General features: G+C 46.5%; 3 protein-coding genes across 3 annotated transcripts in view; all 3 read right to left on the bottom strand.

Moving 5' to 3' along the window:
* Positions 1 to 51: 51 nt before the first annotated feature.
* MUC4 (mucin 4, cell surface associated) lies at positions 52 to 19,135 on the bottom strand. Its single transcript, XM_083739338.1, has 12 exons — positions 18,711 to 19,135; positions 16,379 to 18,550; positions 14,145 to 14,278; positions 12,557 to 12,721; positions 11,964 to 12,119; positions 10,576 to 10,706; positions 9,235 to 9,323; positions 7,539 to 7,718; positions 6,104 to 6,253; positions 4,911 to 5,030; positions 1,580 to 1,624; positions 52 to 229 (listed from the first exon to the last, which is right to left on the bottom strand). The coding sequence occupies exons 2-12, from the start codon at positions 17,916 to 17,918 to the stop codon at positions 225 to 227; spliced, it is 2,715 nt and encodes a 904-aa protein (XP_083595464.1). The 5' UTR covers positions 17,919 to 18,550; positions 18,711 to 19,135; the 3' UTR covers positions 52 to 224.
* Positions 7,957 to 27,896, bottom strand: part of LOC310844726 (uncharacterized protein) — a 46,976-nt gene continuing 27,036 nt past the window's right edge. Inside the window, exon 7 of the transcript XR_014564273.1 lies at positions 7,957 to 8,040. The gene's annotated coding sequence lies outside the window, so the exon portion shown is untranslated. The remainder of the gene's footprint in view (positions 8,041 to 27,896) is intronic.
* Positions 18,595 to 27,888, bottom strand: LOC310844495 (uncharacterized protein; the record flags this gene model as incomplete). Its single annotated transcript, XM_083738600.1, has 3 exons — positions 27,801 to 27,888; positions 19,060 to 22,999; positions 18,595 to 18,625 (listed from the first exon to the last, which is right to left on the bottom strand). The coding sequence occupies exons 1-3, from the start codon at positions 27,859 to 27,861 to the stop codon at positions 18,595 to 18,597; spliced, it is 4,032 nt and encodes a 1,343-aa protein (XP_083594726.1). The 5' UTR covers positions 27,862 to 27,888.

The following is a 27,896-nucleotide window of genomic DNA, read 5'->3' as shown; positions in this document are numbered from 1 at the left end:
TGATCGTTCCCAGCATTATGACTGGGATAAATAACTGCAGACAGAAGTAACGAGGTGTTGAAGGCATTTTATTCAGCAAAGTTGATCATTTCAGCCCGACCGGATTTGGAAGCCGTTTCCCCATTCAGCTCCTGCATAAAACAGAGGAGCAAAAAGGAGTCCGGTGGGCGAATCATTGACGTTGATCTGCAGTGAAAAAAGGTCTGGAGAAGGAGGAGGAGATCTCAATCTGAAAGGTAAAGAAAGTGGGAGCATCATCATCTGCTTCTAAAGAAACGTCAGCATCTCTGCCTTGTGACAGGTAACTGGAGAAAGGCAAATTGATTCTATTTCTGGTTCTCAGACTTTTTAGGGAAATCTTTGCCTATTCCGCTGTGTGTTGCTGATGACCCCGGTACGTGCCAATTTGCACAGTTTTGGCAAGGTTTACGGTGCCTCCATGAACCCTGGAACGCTCTTCCCTTTGCAAATGAAGACCAGGAAGCTATATTTAAAGGAAGTTTCCCCTCCTCACCCCTCTTTTCACCAAAGAACCCCAGACAAAGTTTCTAAGGAATGGAATATAGACCAAGGTGATTATCTGAGAATAACAACCCTGAGATGGCCACTGCTGAGTCCTGTATTATGCTAACAAAGTCTCCTTGCTTAGGGGTTCTTGTGCCCTTTCACAGCGCCTTCCTGTCCATTTCAGAGGGGTTTGTTATCCTTATCTCCAGCTTGCGAGCAGCCCCAGGGCACTTGTTCCACTAGCCAGAGCTTGGTCTCGACTAGCAGAGCAAATCTTAGGTTCTTTGGGAATTGATATACAATGAATTGGGGGGGGGGGGTGATTAAAATAACATTTGTCAAAAAACCAGAAGCCTTTGTATTAGGAATTACAGGTGCCAACATCCCAAAAGACCAGAAAAGACTGTTTATGTATGCGACAACAGCTGCAAGGATGCTACTAGCCCAAGGGTGGAAGGAACCAACAGTCTCTATCAAGGAAGAATGGCAAGCCAAACTGCTGGACTACGCAGAAATGGCGAAACTGAATGGGAGACTCAGGAATCAAGGAGATAATGACTTTTAAAAAGAACGGGGGAAATTCACAACTTATTTAGGAGACCATTGTAAACAAATAAAAACGTTAGCTGGACTTTAAAAATAACTTGCAAAGAAACGAAAGACATGGATAATTTAGAGATTAAAACTGTGGAGAAGGTAATGATATGTAGTTTTAGAAAAGAAGTATTTTAAGGGCCCATGCAGGGAACAGGGGGAAAGTCACGAGATTCAGAGCACCTCATATATGGATATGTTGAAAGTTTTTTTCTTTTCATTATTTTAAATTTGTTCTTGCAAAAACCAATAAAAAATATTTCAAATAAAAGGTTCTTAACAAGCCTAGGTAAAAAGGTGCTTTGCCCTTAAATAAGTTGCACTGCATTGCTTCTCCATAAAAGCTTTTTCTCACTGAGTGCAAACGTTCTGCGTACTTGGAAGCAAGAAAAATGCCACACATGAAGCACAGGTTATGTGCAAACATGTGCACACACACCAAATCCCCTGTATTCCTGCACACCCCACCCATTCTTACCTCTCCCTTCCTCTGATTTGCTGTCCACCTCTTCCGATGAAGTCGCTGCTGTTAAAAAAATAAAAGATCAAACACTGGTTTATGCCAACGCCACGCAATATATACACCTGATTTGTTTGTTGGTGACAGCAGAGGATTCACCAACAGGAATAAGGATTGGAAACCCAGGCCCCACATATTGGAGAACGCTGGTCTTCTCTGCAGAGCCACACATGTGGCCCAGTTCATTCAGCCAGCATAATGGTGCCCTCCCGTCCATCTGGAGGGCATTGTGTTGACTACCCCTGCATTGGGGCCTTCAACTCCTGCAGAGAATCATGTCTGGTTTGGAGGGAGGAAAATGAAGGATCAACTTGTCCTTCAGCCATAAAAAATCTCTGGCTGTCAGGGAATGGTTTGGATCTGAAGATTGGGGAATACAGTCGCAGGCAGATCAGCTCCTCTCAGAAGAGGAGGGGGAATATTTGTGTGTCCCTGCCTCCAGCGTTTTCAGAAGCAGAGAGAGAGGCAGACACAGACTTAGAAGCTGAACAGATTAGGGAGGAGTTACCCAGCTACGAGATAATGACAAGGGAGCCAGAAGGGAGGGGGCAGCTGGGAGACACATCAGTTGAAAGTATAGGGGAACCCCCCCCTCACCACGGACTCCTATCAGAGGTCCAAACGTATCAGAGATCAATAGAGGGGTAGGAACTTCCCGTTGGAGTGCTCCTTGCGTCAGAATGAGGATTCAGAGTAGGCAACTGATCTCCTTGCGGAGGGTTGTCTGTGCTTGCAACATGATGCTGTAATAAAAGGACTATAAATCTATCAACTGCTCATTAATTCTTATCTGTGAGCTACTGAAGGGAGAGGGGAACTTCCACGCTTGACACCGGCTGACCTTGGGCAGCTCAGAGTCGCTCAGCCTCCTTGGGCTGTCATGAGGACAAAACGATATGCTTTGTCGATATCCTTTATTTTTATGTCATTGTTTATGCTTGTTCTTTGTATTGGTGCAGGAAAACTTTAAAACTATGCATGAGAGAGAGAGAGCTCCCCTCAAAAAAAATTGCACACATCTAAATGTGAAAGAAATTTTGAGGTCTTTGATATATGTTAAATGTTCATAAGTGTACCAACCAAGCACGTACATAGATCAGCACAGGGAGACTAACATGGAACCATTTTTTATTCCCAAACTGACCCAAACTGACCAAATGTTTTCTCTGCAAGGTCAAAGGAAAATGGAAAAGCCTCCCCATTGTCTTTTCCTTCACAAATCCTGTCTTAAGGGTATGTCTGTGTTTGAATAGGGTGTGAGCCTGTGACCTGGCCCAGGAACTAAGTATTTATCATTACAAAAGACTGGCCAGGCTCCCCAGGGGACCCAATCAAGTACTGTAACCTGCCAGACAGGAGATAAACAACGACAGGATTCTGTTTTAGACTGCCTTTTCTGTGATGTAGGTATGATGTCACAAAATTAAAAGACGCCTGCTCCTTGGGAGAAAGGCGATGGCAAACCTAGACTGCATCTTAAAAAACAGATGGTATCTGAACAAATGGTATCTGAAGAAGTGTGCATGCACACGAAAGCTCATACCAAGAACTGACTTAGTTGGTCTTTAAGGTGCTACTGGAAGGAATTTTTTTTGTTTTGACTATGGCAGACCAACACGGCTACCTATCTGTAACTTAAAAAACAGAGACATCATCTTGCCAACAAAGGTCCGTATACCGTAGTTTTCGCTCCAAAACACGCACTTTTTTGCTCCTAGAAAGAAAGGGAAAATGCCTGTGCGTGTTAAGGAGCGAATGCACGGATCGGAGCCATGGCTGCCGTCAGTCAAGCAGAGCGGGAGCCGCTTACACACTCTACGAGGCTCTTTCGCTTTGCTTGCTTTAAAGCGACCTGGAGCCGGGGAGGAGGGAGGGAAGGAGAGCCATGGCAGCAAAGCGGGCAGCAGCCGCTTACACGGGAGGAGGGACAGACGGTAGCAAAGGTCCGTGAGCTCTCTAAACAGAGCAATGAGGCTGCAGAGGGACGGCAGGAAAGATAAAATTTAAGCAACCAGCAGCAAAATAAAACCAACCTCAAGCTCTGAGCCACACAGTGAAAACCAGGAAGTTAAAGAAAAAAGGCTGGGGGTGAGGGAGAGGGGAAAACTTTGCAAATCCCCGCATCTCAGCTGATCCGCTGGGAGGGAGCAGCTTGTTTTCAGGCAGGATAGATTCGAGCATTGTCTGGGTCCTAGTGCCCCTACCACTTTTTTGTGCTCCATTCTATTGCTGCTGGTGGCTGCTTATCACTCAGGCTGCAAGGAGGAGCACTTTTACACAGCTAATGGTGAATCCCCTGCAATCCAAGTCCTCCTCACTTGCTCAAATCTATTCTGCCTCAAAACAAGGAGCGGAAGGAAAAGGCTGCAAACTGTTAAATGGAAAAAAAAACCCAGGCACAGGGCAAGTACCTTAAGTATACCTTTAAAGCAACAGTGCTCTTTCCCTCCCTCCTCCCCGCTCAGCTCACCGAAAAGCTCCTTCTCCACGCGTGCTCCCTTGACTGCTTTTCCTTCCCTCCCCACTTAAAACGTGGTTACAAAGCAAGGATCCACATGGATCCTCAGGATTTTTGCATTGGGCTACCCCAAACTCACCATCAGATCACATGTCTGTGGCCACAGCATGAACCATAAAAATCATGCACCCACTGTTTCGTTCAGAATATTTTTTTTCTTGTTTTCCTCCTCTAAAAACTACCTGCGTGTTATGGTCAGATGCGTGTTATAGAGCGAAAAATACGGTAGTTAAAGCCCTGGTTTTCCCAGTAGTGATGTATGGAAGTGAGAGCTGGACCATAAAGAAGGCTGATCGCCGAAGAATGGATGCTTTTGAATTCTGGTGCTGGAGGAGACTCTTGAGAGTCCCATGGACTGCAAGAAGATCAAACCTCTCCATTCTGAAGGAAATCAGCCCTGAGTGCTCACTGGAAGGACAGATCCTGAAGCTGAGGCTCCAAGACTTTGGCCACCTCATGAGAAGAGAAGACTCCCTGGAAAAGACCCTGATGTTGGGAAAGATGGAGGGCACAAGGAGAAGGGGATGACAGAGGACGAGATGGTTGGACAGTGTTCTTGGCCTCTGTTATTTTCTCCTACCAATAGGGAACCTAAGTAAGGACTCTATATGGGCTCTTGGATACCCCATAAGGGAAAAGGGCCATTTTTGTTTACAACATAAACATGTGTGCAATCCATTTTGCATCCTGTGGATATGGCAGAATGAATGAACGCCATCTGCTATTGATCCCAAGGACTCTGTCCCTGCCTTGCAAAGATTGAGTGCTCACCCCGGATTGGAGGCCTGTATCCGTCACAGCCGATCTTTGGCCTTTTCTGGCTGTACTTATCACAGAACTGGAGGTTTCCGGACTGGTTACAGCACCAGTCATATAATTTCAACTCTTCGTCTGCAAACAGGAATTGCGAGAAAGAAAGGAAAGGAAAATTATCAGAGCCTGATTTGGAAATATTTCAGACCAAGAGCCTAACTTGGACAGAAGGTGGGAGATTCTGCTGGGAGATTCATAAGGTTATCAATGACCACTCGTCACGATGGCCGTTTTCCACCTCACAGTCAGAGGCTCTAGGCCGCACAATATCTTTTGCTGGAAATGGCAAGAGGGCAGAGTGCCCTTGTGCTCAATTCCTGCTTGCTGGTCTCCCACAAAGATCTGGCTGGCCACTGTGAGAACAGGATGCTAGACTACATGGACCACTGGCCAGATCCAGTAGGGCTTGTGTTCTTTCATTGTCTACTAGAGTTAAGGATACAAACACTTGCTGTGTTCTGCTGTGGGATAACCAGCTTCATGTAACCAACTTGCTAGTGCATGAAGGGGTTAATACTATAGAGTAAGCTGTCCTGTCAGGCTTAGCTAAGTCCACTCCCTCTCACCCAGGAAGGAACTAGACAATCAAGCCTTTGTTTCCCTTCCAGTCTCCCTGATGAACTCCGCTCTCTCAAGCCATTATTGTGTTCCTATGCCCATAATTTAGGAACTTTTGGTTCCAATTTTGGTATATGTGCTGCCGAAGCGAGCACATAATTTAGGAACTTTTACCACTTTCTGACTAGGTCAGGTTTTACCGCCTGTGCAACTTTTCTGACTGATGCATGGAAAAGCACATGAACCTGACCTTTGAAGAGTTTGTAAGTAAAACATTTTTTAAACTTACAAACGTGAGGTCTTTTTCTACGCTGGGGGAAGAAGGAAGTTTTGGAGCTCGCAAAGGCATAGTTTAAAGATCTAACAACCTATAGTTCCACACTTTGTGATTTTAAATCTCTGCTGGGGTTCTCTCACCATAGAGTACTTGCCCTAAACCGGGATCTTGTCACCCAGGGAATTCTCCTTTTTTATATATGTATAATACATTTCCCCCTCCTCCTGCACCAACACCTACAACCTCCTGTTAACTTGATAACTTGTGGGTATCTTCAGGCAGATGACCATTGCACAGCCTCCGAAGTACAGCTTACCGCTGTTGGGGGAGCTTCTCAAACCCTTCCAGACTCTTTCCTGGTGACCTTCCACAAGCTGGTTCTTGCTGTTATAAAGACACCGGACCCCAGCACCGTACTTGTTTGGGGCAGAGGAATACAGCATGGTTAAGCGGGAGTCCGGCAAACCTGCAAAGGTTAAGGATGTTAGTTCTGTGTTGCAGATCTTCAGGAGGGGGCGGGTGTGCAAGAAAAGAAAGGCATGGTTCTTAAACCCTTCAAATTTCCCCAGGTGAAAAGACCCCTCTTGTACACCTCTGTCCTTACACCATGGATCACTGCTTCAAACATCCCCCAACTCCATTATTACACAACACTGATAGGACATACCTTCAGGTATATTGGGCCTCAGCCCAGTATACCTGAAGGAGCGTCTCCACCCCCATCATTCTGCCTGGACGCTGAGGTCCGGCTCTGAGGGCCTTCTGGCGGTTCCCTCATTGCGAGAAACAAAGCTACAGGGAACCAGGCAGAGGGCCTTCTCAGTGGTGGCGCCCGCCCTGTGGAACGCCCTCCCATCAGACGTCAAAGAGATAAACAACTACCAGACTTTTAGAAGACATCTGAAGGCAACCTGGTTTAGAGAAGTTTTTAATGTTTGATTCTATGTTGAATCTTCTGTTAGGAACCGCCCAGGGTGGCTGGGGAAACCCAGCCAGATGGACCAGGTTTAAATAATAAATTATTATTATTATTATTATTATTATTATTATTATTATTATTATTATTATCTACAAGGCAGGAGGACCCATGTAGGGGCATCAGAAATTATGACAATGCAGAGAGAAATTGATGGGTACGCAAAGCTGCCGTAAAGGTAAAGGGACTCCTGACCATTAGGTCCAGTCGTAGCCGACACTGGGGTTGCAGTGCTCATCTCGCTTTACTGGCCGAGGGAGCCGGCGTACAGCTTCCGGGTCATGTGGCCAGCATGACTAAGCCACTTCTGGAGAACAAGAGCAGCGCACGCAAACGCCGTTTACCTTCCTGCCGGAGTGGTACCTATTTATCTACTTGCACTTTGATGTGCTTTCGAACTGCTAGGTTGGCAGGAGCAGGGACCTAGCAACGGGAGCTCACCCCGTCGTGGGGATTCGAACCGCCGACCTTCTGATCGGCAAGTCCTAGGCTCTGTGGTTTAACCCACAGCGCCATCCGCGTCCCTAAAGCTGCCTTACACCAAGCCAAAACACTGGTCCATCTCACTCCGCATTGTCTACAGTGGTTCTCCAAGGTTTCTTGCATTTCGCAGGGGTGGGTGCTACACAAAAACGTGCTTCGCCATGGAGCTATGGGGTCGACGTCATTTGAGCCACACAGCAACCGAACTGGAGAGCTGCTTTCGATGCATTCAGTGGTCCGAGATTGGCTTAAATCCAAGCAGTGTGTCCGAGTCACAGGGCTGGCCACGCACCTTTTTTGCTGCGGGAGAAGCGATCGTCCGACAGCCCCTGTTGCAGAGAACAAGGGCAGGGAGCCAAGTCCTTGTTCCAGGCAGATGGCTGCCCCTCATGGCTAAGCCAGTCGAGACACCGCTGCCTGTAGTTCACCCGGATGCGGCTGTCCAGCTTGTATACCCAGAGACCATGCACACCTGGAAGGTGCAAGAAAACAGGAGGGAAATCAAGGGCGTGAGGCTTAATTTACTTACCGTATTTTTTGCCCTATAAGACTCACTTTTTCCCTCCTAAAAAGTAAGGGGAAATGTGTGTGCGTCTTATGGAGCGAATGCAGGCTGCGCAGCTATCCCAGAAGCCAGAACAGCAAGAGGGATTGCTGCTTTCGCTGCGCAGCGATCCCTCTTGCTCTTCTGGCTTCTGGGATTCAGAATATTTTTTTCCTTGTTTTCCTCCTCCAAAAACTAGGTGCGTCTTGTGGTCTGGTGCATCTTATAGAGCGGAAAATACGGTACATCCCTGCCTAGCTGCCCTAAGTCTATCGAACGCCTTCCAGATCTCTGCCATCATTCTGGTATAACATAACGGAATAATCCAAGTGTGTTTTGGGACTCCCACCCTGATCTGGACCACGATTTTAGTGAGAAGCTTTTAACTGCTCCGAAAAGTTTCAGAAGACGCCAGCCAAAATGATCAAGGGGATGAAGGAATTCCCCTTCGAGGAACAGTTGCAGCATTTGGGGCTTTTGGGTTTAAAGAAAAAGTGAGTGAAAGAAGAGAAAATAGAGGTTCACGAAATGATGCAAAAGTTTTTCCCCCTCTCTCTCACGATGCTAAAACTCGTGGGCACCCAAGGAAGCTGAATGCTGGAAGAACAGATAAAATGAAGTTCTCCATCATGCAGCTTGAGCGTTTCCCTTAGGGGCATCTTTTGGGTCACTGTGGGGATAGGATACTGGACTAGGTGGGCCATTGGCCTGATCCAGCAGGTGCTTCTTATGTTCTTAAAAGCCAATGGTTGCAACTCTGCACCCCAATGCTAGAACCAGAAAACAAAACCACATTTGAAAGAGGCCGTTTAGAACAGGGGTCAGCAGCCTTTTAAAGCCGTGGGCCAGTCCACCATCCCTCAGATGGTGGGCCAGACTATATTTGGGGGGGCAGGGGGGGAATGAAGGAATTCCTATGCCCCACAAATAACCCGGAGATGCATTTTAAATAAAAGCACACATTCTACTCATGTAAAAACACCAGGCAGGCCCCACAAATAATCCAGATATGCATTTTCTACTCATGTAAAAACACACTGATTCCCAGACCGTTTGCCGGCCAGATTGAGAAGGCAATTGGGCCACATCCGGCACCCAGGCCTTAGGTTGCCTACCCCTGGTTTAGAAGCTTCTAATTTTCAGACCCCCTAAGTGTCCCTTTTTTCCAGGGACAGTCCCGGATTTACAGAAGCCGTTCCAGTTTCTGATTTGGTCCCAGAATAAATAAATTTTATTATTTTATTTATTATTATTATATAATAATAATATATTTATTATTATTTTATTATTATTATTAGTAGTAGTAGTAGTAGTGGGGCCGGAGGCATAGGTGTGTGAAGCAATGCAAGTATCTTGCTTCTCTTGAACCCCTTTGCAGCCTCGCAGGCGAACAAGAATCTGGTTTGTTTGTGCCAGTGGGTTTCTAGCGATGCGTCGACCGTACCTGTGTTGTAGCCCTCGGTTTGATCTGGCCGGTATTTCTCAGCTGGCGTTTTAGTTATCAGGTCGTCGTTTTTAAAATATCCGTCACCACTGTGGGAGAAAAGAAGAAGAAGAAAGAGGATTTTTTATCTTTCGAAGGACAGACAACATTTTCCCTTCTCAAACCAGGAGATCGTTCAGATCTCAAGTAGCTGAATGCAATCCTTTCAGAGAAGAGACCGTCCCCGCATTACATTTTGGGAGAGCTAGCCTTCCACACGCTTGACATCTCACAGTAGTCATAGCCAACTCATCCACCTCGCCCCCCTATTGTTTGTAAAGGTGTAAAAAGCAGCAGTTGGGATCAGGGCCAGATTTAGGTTTGATGAAGCCCTTTATATGTCCAGCTGTCCTTTGTCAACAACAAACTGTCGCTGTTTTGTGTGTTGAATATATGCTATATGGTAATTTATGGACCTAATAGGTATCTCAAGCCATTTGCACATAACAAAATATGTATTTTATCAAAGTAATTGTTGAACTTATATTTTGGAAATGTACATCCAGCTTTTTTCCCCTTTAAATTTTTTGGGGGCCCCCAAGAGAGAGGGGCCCTAAGCTATAGCTTGTTTAGCTTATACGTAAATCTGGCACTGGTTGGGACTTTTGACAAGAAATTGGTGAATATGTAGTTTGGCCCCATGATTTCAAGTCCATGTGCAGGAGCCAAAGTCTCCCTCTTCACACACACACACACACACACACACACACACACACACACACACACGTAAAGGGACCCCTGACCATTAGGTCCAGTCGTGACCGACTCTGGGGTTGCGGCGCTCATCTTGCTTTCTTGGCCGAGGGAGCTGGCATACAGCTTCCGGGTCATGTGGACAGCAGGACTAAGCCGCTTCTGGCAAACCAGAGCAGCGCACAGAAACACCATTTACCTTCCTGCCAGAGCGGTACCTATTTATCTACTTGCACTTTGATATGCTTTCAGACTGCTAGGTTGGCAGGAGCTGGGACCGAGTAACGGGAGCTCACCCGGTCGTGGGGATTCGAACTGCCGACCTTCTCCTAGGCTCTGTGGTTTAACCCACAGCACCACCCGCGTCCCATATATATATATATATATATTGGCAAATCTGAAAATTTCCCATTCAGTCCAATGGAGGAAGCAGTTCCAGGTGTACATTCTTTCGCTCTCTCAAGTGGCTGCCACTATCCAAAACATGCCCATATTTCAACATGTACAGATCTCCGAATCATGGCAATGGGGGGGTTGACCACTAGTGACAAAGTCCTCTTATTCCTGGCTCGTCCACCCATGTCCATTTGGTTAAGGAACTGCACCTACCTGGTCCACCCGATCAGCACATTTGCAGGAGCGATTCTTCTGTAATCCCATTGCATTCCACCGTTTTGATAAAGGAACAGCGTGTATGTTCTGTATCCATCAGTGGTTAGGATGGCTTGGTAAGTGTTGGTCTGGAAGACACATAAATAAGAGGTGAGACAGTTTTCCCACCATACTATCCAGGTGCACATTCAAGGCTCAGGAAGCACTTTTCATAGAAACCTTCACAAATAAAAAAGGAATAGGAAAGTCTATTCATATTAAGCAGCTACCAAAAGTCAAATGCAAATTGCTGCTTTAAAAAAAGTTATCTCCATCTCCTTTCGACATCTGGAGGGCACCATGTTGGCTAATCCTGCTCAAGAATGACTCTTTTTTTGTGTGAAATCTCAAAAGAAAAGGGGGGAAAAGAAAAAAGAATGAGGTTTTGAGCTATTTTTTTAGGAAATTCGCCAAAGAATCAACACTGGCTGCCATAAAACCAGGTTTTCCCAGACATTTTGACCAATTTTTGAAATTTCCACCCGGACGCTATTTTCAGTGGATGAATCCGCAATATGTCCAGAAAATCCCAGGCGTATGGCAGCCCCATGAAATATAAGCGGTGATATGTCCCATGGAAGAGGGAGCAAGCTTGTTTTCTGCTGCTCCAGACGGCAGGATCTGAACCAAGGATTCAAGTTACAGGAAGGGAGATTCAGACTCAACAACAGGCAGAATGTTCTGACTGTAAGAGCTGTTGGACATTGGCATGGTCAGTGGAATGGAGTCTCCTTCGTATAGGAGCCAACTCCTAGGGGCCGAGGTCCCTTTGCAACCTCCAATAAAATATTTGAGGGGCTGCTCCCCCAAGTTGATGGGCATCAGCAAGGCGTACTAGTATTATTGTTGCTGTTATTATTGGTTTTTATTGATTTATTGGTTCGTTTTTTGCTTGTATAGGATACCTTGTTTTTTAATGTTTGGTGTTTTGTTGTGTTTTATATGTTGTAAGCTGCCCAGAGTGTCTTGGGGAAACCCAGCCAGATGGGCGGGATATAAATTAAAAATATTATTATTCTTAATTATTATTATTATTCAAATGGCATACACACCCACCCCCCAATATTTTATTCAAATTGGCACCCTTGCTCCTTCCTTGGAGATTTTAAAGCAGAGGCTGGAGGGCTGCTTTAGATGAGATTCCTGCATTGCAGGGGGCTGGACTGCATGACCCTTGGGGTCCCTTCCAACTCTGCAATTCTAGGATTCTACAAAATAATGAAAGCCACAGAATATATTTGCAAGGCTCCTTAAAATAAGGCACCTCATTAAAAAGTGTTACTTGGATCTTTCTTGGAATACCAAAGTACAGTGATAGCAGTGTTCTATTGCTGGAGACAACTCACTCTGTCGTTCTGTCCCTGCGCTGGGTAAGGCTGCGCTTTCACCCAGGTGATCTTGAGTGTCCAGGTGGCTGAATAGGAACACTTCAAATATTGCTGAATCTTTGCTTCCACATCACGGACAACGGGGTGTTTTGCAGAGGTCTGGGTAACATATTCCTGCATGCAACAGAGGAGTGTATTACAGATGGGAATCTCACACACACATTTAAACTTGTGCCATGGAAATAACACACAAGGACACATGTAGCTCCAGAACCACTTCTGAAGTTACAAAGTTTCCACCATTGAACACTTATGAGCATCTTAGTATAGAGGTACCTTGGTTTAAGAACAGCTTCGTTTATGAACAACTTGGATTAAGGACGCTGCAAATCTGGAAGTAGGTGTTTTGGTTTGTGAACTTTGCCTTGGATTAAGAACATGTTCCGCTTCCTGTTGAGTGTGTTCCTTTTGTAAACAGAGTCCCCTGCTGCTATGGGAAAGCACGCCTTGGTTTAAGAATGCTTTGGTTTAAGAACAGACTTCCGGAACGGATTAAGTTCGTAAACCAAGGTACCACTGTATAAATATAACAAACCACCCCAAATACTCACCTGGTAAAAGATGGTTCCTTTGCCTCTGGAGAAATCAGCATTGTCCCAAAACACGGCTATCATCGCTACTTTCTCACGGCCATTAAATCCTTTCGGAGGTGGGTTAGGATAGCTGGAAATATCTTTATCAGAAGCTGGGAAAATGATTTGTCCGTTGTCTGTGAACTAAATGAAGAAGAGGTGCAAATGAAGATGCAGCAAAGTAGATTAAGTTCCGCTTTCAGAATTGGGTTTTTCTGGCAAATTCTAATTGTAAATGTGTCTCAAATGTAAGCTTCTGCTTTCGTTCTGGTTGATGCTTACATTTTCGCTGTGAAGCACAATGGGCACTTGTGAAAGTGGCCTGATTGTGGCCTAGTTGATCCAAATAGTGTGGATGTATCAAAAGTATCCCATCAACCAGAGCTTGGACCACAGGAAATCTTGCTTATATAAGTTTGTGCTACTGAGACCAGGGATACACATAGAATCCTAGAGTTGGAAGAGACCCCAAGGGCCATCGAGTCCAACCCCCTGCCAAGCAGGAAACACCATCAGAGCACTCCTGACATATGGTTGTCAAGCCTCTGCTTAAAGACCTCCAAAGAAGGAGACTCCACCACACTCCTGGGCAGCAAATTCCACTGTCAAACAGCTCTTACTGTCAGGAAGTTCTTCCTAATGTTTAGGTGGAATCTTCTTTCTTGTAGTTTGGATTCATTGCTCCGTGTCCGCTTCTCTGGAGCAGCAGAAAACAACCTTTCTCCCTCCTCTGTGTGACATCCTTTTATATATTTGAACATGGCTATCATATCACCCCTTAACCTCCTCTTCTCCAGGCTAAACATGCCCAGCTCCCTTAGCTGTTCTTCATAAGGCATCGTTTCTAGGCCTTTGACCATTTTGGTAGCCCTCCTCTCAGAAGCATCTCAGTCTAGAATGCCTCGATTTTTGTGTGTGTTTAGTATGTACTAGTGATTGCCAAACTTGGGTCCACAAACCCCCCTGGTGCTACAAAGCTTAAACGGGCAATATATATCTGACAAGGTAAGCAATCTACCACACCCCTTAAAATATTCTGGCAGTCCTTCCAGGTTCCAAGTGGAGCCAAGCAAATTTGCCAGAGTGCCAAGGAGTGTGGGGTCACCCTGCTTCCCCTCTGCCCATCCAGACCCTCTGCCTCTTTGAAAGACATGGCAGAAATAAATGGGGAGGGTAGGTGTTATGTACTGAGTTGAATAGGATCCAGAATGCAGCAGTCTGATTGGTCCTAGAAAATTAGGATTCAGAATGCAGCAGTCTGATTGGTCCTAGAACAATAGGATTCAGAATGCAGCAGTCTGATTGGTCCTAGAACAATAGGATTCAGAATGCAGCAGTCTAATTGGTCCACAGGAGCCACCCAATCCAGCTCCAGGTGGAAGTGAATCCACAACCTGATTGGCCTACAGGTGAATCCCGGAATTAGCCAATCACGTGGGGCCCATTGTGCAAACGATGTATATAAAGCAGACATTCTGGCGGAACTTCCATTCCTCCTCAGCACTATGAGCTGAATAAAGAGCATGAAATCCACTCTTGACTCCGAGTATATTTCATAAAGACTCACATAGAGGGAGCTGCGCAGTGTTTTCCCCAGTGGGATTCCAATCTCGGGCTTGAACAGAGGCGAATTGAAATCCACTTTCCTTTGAACGTATTCTTTGTCGTTCGCACTTGCTCCATATGGGAAGAGGGACGCCGCTGCACATCAAAACACAAGAACATTGCAAGGTGGATATTTCGACGAGTCCTTCCCATCCCTCCAGGGTCTACCTGCACCCTGTATTCTGGCCCTCACCAGCAACTACAACCATGTCCATGTCTCTGAGACTGAACTAGACAATTGGTAATATCACCCAGACTCTGTAAGCAGACTTCTCCTGCTGCCCCCCACAGATCCACAATGAGAGGGGCCCCCAAGATTTGGGGGAGCCGCAGGAGGGACTGTAAAGTGGGGAGAGGATGTGGGTCTGCTGCACAAGTGGAAGTCTCTCCCTTGTGTGGATGGCAGTATATCGTGGTGTTTTTATATTTTGTTAGACGCCGCTCAGAGTGGCAGGGGCAACCAGGTCAGATGGGTGGGGTGCAATAATAAATTCATTATCATTATAAGTAACAAGATGCCACACACTGTCAATTCTGTATCCAGGGCAGCTGTCTACCAGCTCCATCTGGTATGCAGGCTGAGACCCTATCTGCCTGTGGACTGCCTCACCAGAGTGGTGCATGCTCTGGTTATCTCCCGCTTGGAATACTGCCATGCGCTCTACGTGGGGCTACCTTTGAAGGTGACCCAGAAACTACAACTAATCCAGAATGCGGCAGCTAGACTGGCGACTGGGGGTGGCTGCCGAGACCACATAACACCGGTCTTGAAAGACCTACATTGGCTCCCAGTACGTTTCTGAGCACAATTCAAAGTGCTGGTGTTGACCTTTAAAGCCCTAAACGGCCTCGGCCCAGTACATCTGAAGGAGCGTCTCCACACCCATCGTTCAGCCTGGACGCTGGGTCCAGCGCCGAGGGCCTTCTGGCGGTTCCCTCATTACGAGAAGCAAAGCTACAGGGAACCAGACAGAGGGCCTTCTCGGTAGTGGCGCCTACCCTGTCGAACGCCCTCCCATCAGATATCAAAGCGATAAATAACTACCTGACATTCAGAAGACATCTTAAAGCAGCCCTGTTCAGGGAAGTTTTAATTTGTGATATTTTAGTGTACTTTTGGTTTCTTTGGAAGCCGCCCAGAGTGGCTGGGGAAACCCAGCCAGATGGGCGGGGAACAAATAATAAATTATTATTATTATTATTATTATTATTATTATTATTATTACTGTAAGAAGCATGGAACTACCACCAGTCGGGGGGGGGTCTTTCCTGTCACCTCTGTTATAAAACAATGCATGTTGGTGACACCATTGCACTGGGCATCTCCCCAATTCTGTGAAATGCATTCAACTAAGTCGCACAAGGACTAATAATAATAATAATAATAATAATAATAATAATAAATAATTTTATTTATACCCCGCCCTTGCCGTCCAGAGCCGGGCTCAGGGTGGCTAACACCAATAAAATTACAATAAAATATAATGGGGGGGGGGATAAACAAACAAACAAAACTCAGTTTATTAAAATACGGGTTAAAATACAATTTAAAATGCAGCCTCCTTTTAATAGTAATGGGGCTTTTCACCCCTCTTTTCCTCCGTCTCCTTCTCCCACACACATGCCCCCCCCCCAATTGACTGGAACAGCATATAGGGGGAGGAGAGGGGAGATCGTTCCATCAGGAGATGCTTATACTGGTGAAGTATAAGCAAATCCTTATACTCTGCTTAGTGCTCTGTTGATTCCCCCCCCCCCCCCAAGTAGGCTGTTTGTCAAATACTACTCCTGCTCAGAGTAAATCCATTGAAAATGACAGGTGTGACTTCTGCCCATTAATTTTAATGGATGTACTCTGGGTATAACCCGGTTGACTACAACCCCATGCCTCCTGGAATTTTGGTCTTCAGCTGTTGGGTTGAGATGCACAGCTGGATCACGCAGCCTGTACACATGTACAGTAAAAAATAAATAAATACATGGCATTAAGAAGTGAGTCCCCAAATTCATGGTTGGGCTAAAGACGGGTCCCTGGTCTTGTCAAGGCTGAAGAGAACTGTCTTAGCTCATCACTGTTTGGCAGAGCCAAGTATTTGCAGGAGGTTGGACTAAATGACTATTGGACTCCCTTCCAACTCCTCCGTTCTATGATTTTATGATTCCAGTTTATCACAAGGAGATATTAAATGCACTCACCTGGTGATGATATAGGAACTGGAACTGCAGAGACGCGGCCTGACTTTGCTGAGTTTCCATTGGCAGTTGCTACTTTCCCGTCCTTGGAATTCTGGGGCCTTGAATTGGGCTTCTTTGTCTTGCCTTCTGAAGATTTAGTACCTCCTGCGGCGGCAAGGGGGACCTCTGGTTTTCCTTTGCTGTTGCTCACGCCAACACCCGGCTTTTTCTGCGTGGGGGAAGGAGACAGGGATGAGATGCCGGAACTGGCTGAAGACCCTGACTTTGTGGGCTTAGAAACTGAAGAGCTGCTGCTGGACGTTCCAAGGGCAGAGCTGGGTGCTTTCCCTGCGGAGGGGGATGCTTTGCTGTCGCCAGATGTGTCTTTGCCCACACCAACAGCTGGCTTACTCTGGGCGGAGGAAGGAGGCAGGGATGAGATGCCAGAACCAGTGGGAGATGATGGCTTCAAGGGTGGTTTTCCTAAAAGTATGGGCTTAACACTTCCTGGGTCTTCAGACTTGGAGGACAGAGATGTCCCTCCTTTGATCTCAGGGCCTGATTCTGCCCCAGAAGGCAGTTTCAGGGTATTCGCTGGACTCAGTTGTGTGCTAGACAGGGAAGAACTTGTTCCACCACCAGTGGATGTGGTGGCTGGACCCTTGTCAGCTGCCAAAACCGAGCTGCCTGCATCACCTCTCCCTTCAGATGCTGTGGAAGAGCTCAAAAGCCCATTGGGTGAGGGTCTGGATTCTTGGGTCTCTGAATCAGAGGGTAAAGAGTCTGTTTTTCCTGCTTCTACGCCAGCTGGTGCCTCCTCTACCTTCTGAGAAGATGAGCCATCAGCAACGACATTTCCTGTGTTAATAGGGGGCGATAAGGCAGATGGAGATTCCTCTCTATTCAAGGACCCAGGACCAGTCCCCAAATCTCCTCTTAGAATCTCTGTGCTGACTTCTGCCCCTGGAGAGGAAGAATCTGACCCACCCAGGACATCACTGTTAGAAGGACCAGGCTGTCCACTTACAGACTTTTCTGAACTTCCTGTGTTATCAAGACTTGCCATGTTGTCACTAACATCTCCACTCCCTGGAGGTGGCTGTGAAGAAGATTCTGTGATGCCAGAGACTTGGTTTGCCCCTACATTGGTGGCCAAGCTCTCATCAGAATATGCAGAAGCAGAAGGCAAGGTTCCTCCTGAAGCTTTGTCGATCACAGAAGAGGGTTGAGGGAAAGATTCTGCACCAGTTATTGACCCAGATTTCTCTTCTAGCTGCTCTGCTACGTTTTCTGGGCTCAGGACTGTCTCTGTGGAAGAGGTGGATCCCTTGGTGGCTGTAGATCCCAAACTGGCAGTTTCCACCCCTCCAGTGGGAAGGGAAGACTCTCCATCACCAAGTCCTCCAGAAACATCTTCACTTGTCAATGTTCCTGGGGATTGTGATTCTGTGGACAATGCATTAAATGATGCTTCCTTCCCACTCATGCCCTCCTCAGAAGCTCCTGCGGTAGCTGCATTGTCCATAGATGGTTGAGATCCTGCATCTGTTGCTGTCTCCATGCTGGGCGTTTCCAACCCTTCAGTAGGGAGGGAGGATTCTTCATCACCAAGTCCTCCAGAAACATCTTTGTTTGCAGATGTCCCAGAAGATTGTGATGCTGTGGACAATGCATCCAAAGATGGCTTCTTCCCGTTCACAGTGGAAGTGTCTTCCGATTCTCCTGCTTCCTCAGAAGCTAAATCCCCGGCTGTATCTGCATTGTCTGCAGATGGTTGAGATCCTGCATTTGTTGCTGTCCCCAAGCTGGGCGTTTCTACCTCTTCAGTTGACAGAGAGTCTGATGGTGACTCTGCAGCCAATGGTTCTTTCCCATTGGACACTATTGTTGTTCCATCATCTAGTGATGGTTGGGATGCCTTGCTTGCTGCTGACTCTGAACCGGCTGTTTCCACCCCTTCTGTGGCGAGGGAGGAATCTCCATCACCAAGTCCTCCAGAAACCTCATTGCTTGCAGATGTTCCAGAAGATTGTGAGGCTGTGGGGAATGCATGCAAAGACGGCTCTTTCCCACTCAAAGGAGAAATGTCTTCTGATACTCCTCCTTCCTCAGAAGCTACACCCTCTGCTGCACCATCTGGTGATGATTGAGATTCTGTGTTAGTTGCTGAATCCAAAATAGGTGTTTCTACATCTTCAGGGAGGAGGGGGGATTCTCCAAGCCCTCCAGAAACATCTTCACTTGTAGGTGTTCCAGAGGATTGTGAATCTGGTGACAATTGGGCCAAAGAGGATTTCTTTTCACTTATTATGGATTCTCCTCCCTCCTCAGAAGCTACAGCCCCTGTTTCCACATCTTCAGGGAGGGTGGAAGATTCTCCAAGCCCTCCAGAAACTTCTTCACTTGTAGGTGTTCCAGAGGATTGTGAATCTGGTGACAATGGGGCCAAAGAGGATTCTTCTCCCTCCTCAGAAGCTACACCCCCTGGTGTTGCTCCACTATCTACGGATGGTTGAGATCCTGTGTCAGTTGCTGGCCCCAAGCTGGGCATTTCCACCCCTTCAGTCGACAGAGAGTCTGACTGTGGCTCTGCAGCCGATGGAGTTGATGATGGTTCCTCCCCATTGGACACTCCTGCATTAACTAGTAGTGGTTGAGATCCTTCCCCTGCTGCCTTCTCAAAGCTGGCAGGATCCACCCACTCAGTGGAGAGGGAAGGTCTTCCTTCAACAAGTCCTTCAGAAACCTCTTCACCTGCAGATGTTTGCGGTGATTCTCCAACCGATGAACCCAAAGGTGTTTCCTGCTCACTTGCAGCAGAAGAGTTTTCCCACTGTTCTATACCTTCAGAAGCTCCAGGTCCTGCAGAATCTTGAGATGGTTGAGATCCTGCACTGGCTTCTGATTCAGAGATGGCAGTTTCCACGCCTTCGGTGGAGGCAGTTGCTGATTGTAACTCTGTGGCCAATGGAGACAACGATGGTTCCTTTCCACTTTCAGCGGAGGTGTCTTCTGATTCTTCTCCCTCCTCATAAGTGACAGGTCCTGCTCTCACTGCATCATCTGGAGACAGAGTAGACTCCTCGCTATCGACTGATGGTGATCCATCAATTTGCACCTCTTCAGCGGAAGAAGAGGAAACTGGTGGCTTTGAGGCTGACGGAGCCAAGTATGTTTCCTTGCCTCCTACACTGGAAGAGCCTTCAGATGGTTCTGCTCCCTCATCTGTTGTTGTTGCAGCATCTTCTGGAGAGAGTTGAGACTCCTTACTACCTTCCAAGTCTGAGTCAGTACCCACTATCCCATCATTGGAGGGGGAGGCCGATGGTGACCCCATGTCTATTGGAACCAAATCCAATCCTTTCTTACTAAAAGTATCTTCCAATCCCTGGGCCTCCTCAGAAGTTGCAGAGCCTGGATTTAATGCAACATCTGGAGACAGCTGATAGGAGACTGGAGAGCTAGTGGACCCACTAGGATCAGCTCCTGATGGCTCAAAAACAACGGAAGGGGGGGATTTTTCACTTGGGGTGACTAAGGGAGATTCTTCTCCTGAGGCTGTGTCTCCTACTAATGTCTCGCCCTCCTCTACAGGTGGTTGACTTGGGGTTTCTCCATCAGCCGCAGCTCCTGGTGGCCCTGCAGGCAGCTCTGATCTTTCAGTGGGGCCAATTTCTGCATCTGAAAGTGGGAGATCCGTTCCAGCTTGGCCCCCGCTGTTGGTTGTCCCAGCTACTTCATTTTCAACCAATCCAGTGCTGCCCTCACCATCCCTGCTACCTTCTAAAACATCAGTGCCTTGGGGGGAAGGACCAAGGTTGTCAGAAGCTGGGCTTGAGGAGGCTTCGCCTTCTTCGTCTTCCACACTGAAGGACCCAGAAGAAGATGCAGAAGAGGGGTTTTTTTCTGATGACTCTTGAGCTTCCTTTGAATTTCCACCACTTTCAGGAAGGGGAGTAAGATCTCCAGATTCTGCATCTGTCACCTCTGCAGGGCGTGGTGGACTGTTCTCTGCTGCACTTCCTGGACCTAGCTGTGACTCTGGGGGCAGAGTGTTGACTTCGTCCAGAAAGCTGCTGCTATCTGAAGGGGATCCCTCATCAACTGCTGCCTCTGAGGTGGCTCCTACTGTCTCTTCTCTGGAGGGTAAGGCTGATACCTTGCCTAGGTCTTCAGAAGCATTTCCATCCTCAGTGGCCTCTGTTTCTGCAGGAGCCAGTTCAGGCTCTGTGATGGACACTGGGGAAAGAGATGCTTCTTCCCTGTTCACAGCAGCAGAATATCCTAGTTCCTCTGGCCCCGTGGTGACCTCTGAGCCTGCCCCCATGTCATTGTCTGGGGGTAGGTGGGAGAAAGGTGGAGAGCCAGGTGGCCCATTTGATGGAGCTTCCATTCCATCTGTAGCAGAGGGACCAGAAGGTGACTCATCAGGAGATGTGGAGGGAAAGGTGGCTTGTCCTCCTGATGGATCTGTTACCACCATGTCCTCTGCAGGTGACTTGGATTCTTCAGTATCCAAGATCTCTGATCTTCCCACAGGTGGGATAAGCTCCATGCTGGAGAGTGGGGAGTCTGTCTCGCTCTGGCCTTCGCTGCTCGTTTGTGCGACTGCATCAATTGTGGCTGATCCTGATGCAACATCTGGTCCTGTAGCTGCCTCACTGCCTTCAGGAGAAGAACCAACCTTCCCAGGTGTTTCGCTGGGGGAGATCTCTCCCTCCTCCTGCTGAGAAGGTGTAACACTGAGAGACATAGGAGAGGGTGTTTCTTCAGATGACCCCTGAGCTTCGGATGCTGTTTCATCCTCCAGGAGAGAAGGAGGGGATGTTTTGGTGTCGGGCAAAGTCCCTGGTACCTTCTCTGCTACCTCAGCTGAATTTATGGTGGTCATATCTGAAGAGGGCTCACTCTGGGTTGATACTGTGGGCTGCTCATTCTCTGCCACCTCTGAACTATCTGTTTCCACACCAGGATTCAAGGGGGAGGCTGCCCCACTGGCAAGGTCTGCAGAAACTTCTTCTCCAGCAGGAACATCTGTTCCTGAAGAAGCTGGTCCTTGCTCTGGAGACACTGAAGCAAAAGATGCTTCCTTGTTGCTGTCTGGGCTTCCAGAACCTTCCTCTGCCTCTTCGTTAGTTGTGGAAGATGCCTGGGTCTCACCATCTTCAGGTAACTGTGAAGCAGAACCAGACACCAATGGGAGTCCAGCAGGAGAAGACACTTCCATCCTCAGTGAAGGTCCAGAGGGAGCATCACTGGGAGATAAAATGCCAGGTGGACTGTCTAGTGTGGACTCATCTACTGGAAGGGAACTGGACGATTCTGCACTCAGCAGGTCTTCTGATTCTCCAGAGGGCACATCGGCTGTGTTTTCAGGGCCAACTTCTGGACCTGCAGAGGAGGGACCTGCTGTTGCCTCTGTATCACTTTCGGGCTCTCCTGCAGACAGAGAACTATCTGCATCGCCCCTTCCTTCTCCAGGAGCAGATTCTACATCCCGAGCAGCCTCATCAGCAGAAGGCAGTTGAGTGGAAACTGCAACAAGCTCACTGGGTTCTGATGACTCTGCAGTTGTGTCATCAGACGGCAACGAACCAGATGGGGGCAATTCTGGCGGTGGCGTCACAGCATCTCCCTCTGGAGGTGGTGGAGGAGAACTTCCATCAGCAGGAGCAGCTTCTTCTTCTTCCACAGGCAGCTCTTCTGTGTGGTTGGAAGGGTCTGCTCCTGGGCTCAAGGACGGGGCTGCAGCCTCACTGCCAGCATCTGGAGAAAGCTCTGGGGTCTCCTCGTCTGCTTCTGGGATGATGTTTGGTGTTTCCTCCCACGAAGCTACGGTGGGGTTGAGCTGGAAACCCACGTCGCTTCCCCCGGTGTCCACGTCCATTGCCTCCTCGTCTCCAGCAGCTGGTGGTGGAAAACTCATTTCGTCAGAAGCAACGCTGTTAGCCCCTTCCTCGGAGGGAGATGACCATATCCCTTCACCGCCGGTTGCACTGAGAAGAGATGTGCTCGTTGTGCTGGGCTCCAACTCCATGAGAAGCTCTGTTCCTCCAGGCTGCTCAGAGGGAGAAGCAGAAAGCAAGATGGGCGCCGTGGCTGTTTCTTCAGTCCTCTCCGCAGGCAATTCAGCTTCCTCTTCTTCCTTAGAGAGCAAGGTGACAGGTGTGGCTGCTTCCTTAGAGACCACTGCAGCTGTTTTAGCTGTCTCTTCTTCCAAAGAAGAGTTCATCCTGGCTGGGGAGTTGGCCTTTTCTTCGACTTCTGTCGTTTCCTTGGCGTTCTCTCCTGGGGGTGTGATTCCTGGGTTCTTGGGACCATCGTTGGAAGAAGCCACGTTTCCTGCAAGAGTGGAGGCCGACGGAGAACCTGACCTTTCTTCCTCCACGGGACTGGAAGAGTTCGCTGAGCTAACAGAACTCAGGTTTTCTTCCGGTTTCCCAAGGAGAGGACTAGGTGTATATAATTCTGTGGCTTGGATTTCTTCCATGAAGACAGGCGCCTCTGTGGACGGAAGCATGGTGGGCTCGAAATAGTCACTGTCTGTGCCCCAGGAAAGGCCATCACTGGTGGTGGTGAAGTCTCCCAGGTCTCCTTCTTCCCATTCTGTGGGAACTGGGACGGCAACTGTTTTCCCAGGCGCTGCAAGTAGTGGACAAAAGTAAGATGGAAAGTTACACGTTTGCATCAGCAAAGGACTTGTCTGTCATTCAAGATTGCTTTGTAAAACACTCAGAGGTTCCAGACCCTACAAGTTTCCCTATTTTCCAGGGACCATCCTGGATTTACAGAAGCCGTTCTGGTTTCTGATTTAATCCTGGAATGTCCCGCTTTTCCTTAGGACGTCCCTATTTTCATCGTAGAAATGGGAGGGGGTATGGAGTTATGTGGCCCCTGAGCCAAGGAGTTAAGGAACTATACAACCTTTAGAAGACACCTGAAGGCAGCCCTGTATATGGATTTTTTAAAATGATTTATTATGTGTGTGTTTTGATAATATTTATTAATTTTTCAATTATAATTCCAATGACAGCCTCATTATAACAATGCCAATTAACAATACAATTACTAATATCAATCATTCAAATACCAAATTATGTAGTTTAGATCAGGTGGTTCCCCCATGTCCTAGAATTGATTATTTGATGATTTTCTTTATTTCTTCATTCCAAAATCTTATTGATTTCAATGACATTCCAGTCATAATAATAAGCCCTTATACAACAGCTGCAATATTTATAACTTCTATTAGTGTTGACACATTAAATGATTTGCAAGACTACAAGTGAGGATCTCGTACTGTATCATTATTCTTCCTGTGTATGACATTTATTCTGTCCATGATGGTTCTTCCTGTCCTTGTAAAATGTTATGTCTATCTTTTCCTGGTTGTTGCTGTTGTCCGTCATGCCTTGAGCATGTTTTTATCTGTTGGAAGCTGTGCAGTGTTGCTGGAGCAACCAATTCAGATGGGTGAGGTATAATAATAATAATAATAATAATAATAATAATAATAATAATAATAATTTATATATACCCCCCCATCTGGCTGGGTTTCCCCAGCCACTCTGGGTGGCTTCCAACAAAATATTAAAATACAGTAGTCCATCAAACATTAAAAGCTTCCTTAAACAGAAGCAACTATAGTCCACATCGCTTAAAATTTTTGGGTCTAGCATACCCAATTTGAGTTGCAACTGTTTGCATCAAATTGATTAATTTCTTGGTTGTATATATTTTGACAATCCCCAAATTTGAGAGTCATTAGCACAGATGATGCACAGGTGTGGCGATCTGTCGTGGGATGACCTCATTGAGGAAGATAACAGCGATAACCCAGACTCCTTTGCTGGTTGCGAAGGGGCCCTCGTGACAGTCCAAGCTTCAGGGTCCCCCAAATGTAGGTGCGTCACTGGCGGTTCTCAGATTTTTTTCAGGTCAACACCCCCTGGGTTTCATAAGTAAAGGTAAAGGGACCCCTAACCATTAGGTCCAGTTGTGGTCGACTCTGGGGTTGCGGCGCTCATCTTGCTTTATTGGCCGAGGGAGCCGGCGTACGGCTTCCGGGTCATGTGGCCAGCAGGACTAAGCCGCTTCTGGCGAACCAGAGCAGCACACAGAAACGCCGTTTACCTTTCCGCCAGAGCGGGACCTATTTATCTACTTGCACTTTGACGTGCTTTCGAACTGCTAGGTTGGCAGGAGAAGGGACCAAGCAACGGGAGCTCACCCCGTCACGGGGATTCGAACCGCCGACCTTCTGATCGGCAAGTCCTAGGCTCTGTGGTTTAACCCACAGCGCCACTCGCGTCCATCATACTCAACCCCAATGTCCCCTACCCTATGAAAATAGCATTCTTCCAAACAGCAGTTTGCATGTCCTACTGAAGAAGACAATGACACAATGAAATTAAACAATTATGGTAATTGCATGGCTATTTAAAACACAGTCCAAACCACTGAGTGCAATTAATTCAACAAAACAGATGAACTTGATCCAGAGACATCAGCTTTTCAAATTCTTGTAGTCATTTACACCCCTAGGTAATCCCACTTCCCTCTTTGGAAACCACTTGTTGTCAAAGTCATTTAATGTTCCATAAAATGGTGTATAGTTGTAACTGCATTTAAGTTTCTGTGAAAAACATGCTCATATGATGAATGCTTGTGTTTTTCCATAGCAATGGTGGGATGGGCTAGATATAATGACTGAGTCATGGGTTTTCAGATAGGATTCCCAAGGACACAAAACTGTTTTTTTCCAAGGACACACAGATCTCCCTGGGCACTGGCCAAAATTCAAGCAAGCTGTGAATAATAATAATAATAATAATAATAATAATAATAATAAATTTATTATACTGCTCTTTCTCTGAAGATCTCAGGGTGGTGGTTCACAAGATAAAACTACAGGATAAAAAGAAGTGTCATATTTCTTTTGATTTTTAGCTGGAATACTGGTTTTGGGCAAAGATATTTTATTGAGGCTCATACTGGGATCAATCTATGTAAGAATGGAAATAAACAACTGAGACAACATATCATTCATTGTTTTTGCAATGATTAAACCAACTATCTGCAAGCAAAGCTTTAAAACTCTTTTCTTTTGTTATGAGAATTTATGTCTGCACAGAAGGTCATGATCCTTAGTGGGTTGTGCAAAGTGCTTTTATGAATAATTTTTGCTATAGGTTAGGTGGCACAAGGGATGTGTTTATGGCAGTGGCTTGAAAATGTTTGGGGACTCCTGGCTTATACCGAATCAGACCCATGGCCTCGCTGGCCCAAATAGGACTAATGTAGCCAGCTACCCCTAGTGATCATCTAATGTTTATTGGATGGATTTCCCCCCAAATGATTTTTGAATTCTGAATTTATTGTTATTCACGTTTTATACTGTATTTTATGCTGTTTTTTGTTGCATCAATTAAGTGTTTTAAATTTGTTGTTAGCTGCCCTGAACCCGGTTTTCTGAACCAGGAAGGGCGGGCTATAAATAAAAATATATTATTATTATTTATTATGGACCAACCAGCTCAGTAGTGTATACCGAGTGTATGATTCGTACTTTGCAGGGGGTTGGACTAGATGACCCTTGGGGTCCCTTCCAACTCTGCAATTCTATGAAATCACAAATTATGAAAACTAAAACAGCAGGAGAAAAAACAACAACACACAAACACCCACAATGAGTACCTGAAACAACACCAGCCCCAACTCACAATCTTGTTCAGAAAGGAAAGTCTCCAATTGCCAGCAAAACACAGATACAGAGGAAGATTGCCTCCTGTTCTTATTACCTTAACATGATGGGATGTGGTATAACCTGACTTCATTTTATCTCTACAATAATCTTAGCTTCCCTTCTGACAGCGTCTCATCGCAAGAGCTGCTTCCCTGAACAAAGTTGGCGATACACATTCATTTTCAGTTAAAACATTAATCGTCAATTAGACTCTTCTGAACCCTGGAATATGGATGGATGAAACCTTCCAATCTCAGCTTCTCATTTTTCCAATCTTGAATTCCGTTCTCCAGATTTCCACAGTGATTCACTTATTTTTTAAAACCTCATGAAAACTCATCAGTGCAGTTTGCCCTGAGAGATATGTTATATGCATTTCTATGTACGCTTTCCTCTGATATATGTACTTTTGTGCACATCACGTGGTTGGAGGACGGCATTGTGGAAATCGGAGAAGTGTGCATTCCACAAGATAATTGTGTTTCACTTCGCGTATTGGTTCGAGAAGTGAAGTTTAGGTGCTTTCTTGTTAAAATGCAAACAGAATCAAGTTTCTTCCTCCAACCCTCCCTCGGGCAGCAGTCCTTTTCCTCACCTTCTCCCCAGTCCAAGTCCATTTTCTCCACCTATTTCTATATCAAGTTTGCTAAGTACCATATTTTTTGCTCTATAAGACGCACCAGACCACAAGACACACCTAGTTTTTGGAGGAGGAAAACAAGAGGAAAAAAATTCTGAATCTCAGAAGCCAGAACAGCAAGAGGGATCGCTGCGCAGTGAAAGCAGCAATCCCTCTTGCTGTTCTGGCTTCTGGGATAGCTGCACAGCATTCGCTCCATAAGATGCACACACATTTCCCCTTACTTTTTAGAAGGGAAAAAGTGAGTCTTATAGAGCAAAAAATATGGTAACTCATAAGGAGTTACTTGGGGGAAGGAGGAGGAGAAGAGAGTGTCGTGCTGTTGTTCTTAGGTATCTTCTGTTTACTACACAGCCACTGGGTTGAACAACTTCCACCCAAACCAGTGTTTTTCCACAGTGATGCAGAACACTGAAGCTGTCAAGAGGAACTTGGATTTGGCACACACATTGCCAAAAGAATACAAATTTAGCAGGAATTAATGAAAATAATTCTGAAGTCGTAGTACATCCCCAAACGTGTTTTTAATGAAAGGTCGATCCAATCTGCCACTGCTTTGTAGCAGGGATTCAAGCGCAAAGCAAATGTGACTTTTTTATTTTAAAAAAACCAGACTGTTTGCTGGTAGGAAAGTGACAGTGAATGCACTGGAAAGTGTGGGATGGAGAAAGGTAAGCAAACCAGGATGAATGCTCAATGCATTCCTGTATAATCACCCCATAAACAAACCAGAATGAATGTGCAGTAAAGATCGGACATAGTCTAGACGCCATCCCCTGCATAGGCTTTGTGCAAGCGAATCTAGTGGATGCCGAATAAACAGGAGCCCCAAGAAATTTGGGAGAGAAAGCAGGGAAAGGCAGCACCAGTACAGCAGAACCTGTGGCCTATTTTTGCTGGTGTGTGGATAAAAGCAGAAAGTTCTCCTCTTCGCCCAGAGGAAAATGTTTCACTCTTCATCCCCAGCTTAATACCTTAGGCTGGCTGAGCTTGCCTCCACCTCTTGATCCTAATTGGAGCAGATTCACAGAGAGCAGCCAAAAAAAGAATATACTTACCGCACAGAAGCCATGCCCAGAAAACTGCCAGGGTCCAAAGCATCCCTCTCTGTCTCCCCATTTGCCCAGCAAATCGAATTTGTTAAAGGGGGCTAA

The sequence above is a fragment of the Podarcis gaigeae genome, assembly GCF_964106915.1.
Source record: "Podarcis gaigeae genome assembly, chromosome: 5".
In the NCBI taxonomy this organism is placed as follows: Eukaryota; Metazoa; Chordata; class Lepidosauria; order Squamata; family Lacertidae; genus Podarcis; species Podarcis gaigeae.
The sequence above is the reverse complement of the archived record's forward strand: the minus strand, read 5'-3'. Positions and strand labels throughout refer to the sequence as shown.

What these genes read in the sequence shown, in the direction of transcription:
- MUC4 (XM_083739338.1), bottom strand. Translation starts at nt 17,918, where the DNA reads ATGGAGACAGCAACAGATGCAGGATCTCAACCATCTATGGACAATGCA. An exon ending in CACTGCGCAGCTCCCTCTAT is followed by an intron (nt 12,722 to 14,144) that starts GTGAGTCTTTAT and finishes TTCTTCATTTAG; the next exon opens with TTCACAGACAACGGACAAAT. An exon ending in GTGCTGATCGGGTGGACCAG is followed by an intron (nt 9,324 to 10,575) that starts GTAGGTGCAGTT and finishes TTTCTCCCACAG; the next exon opens with TGGTGACGGATATTTTAAAA.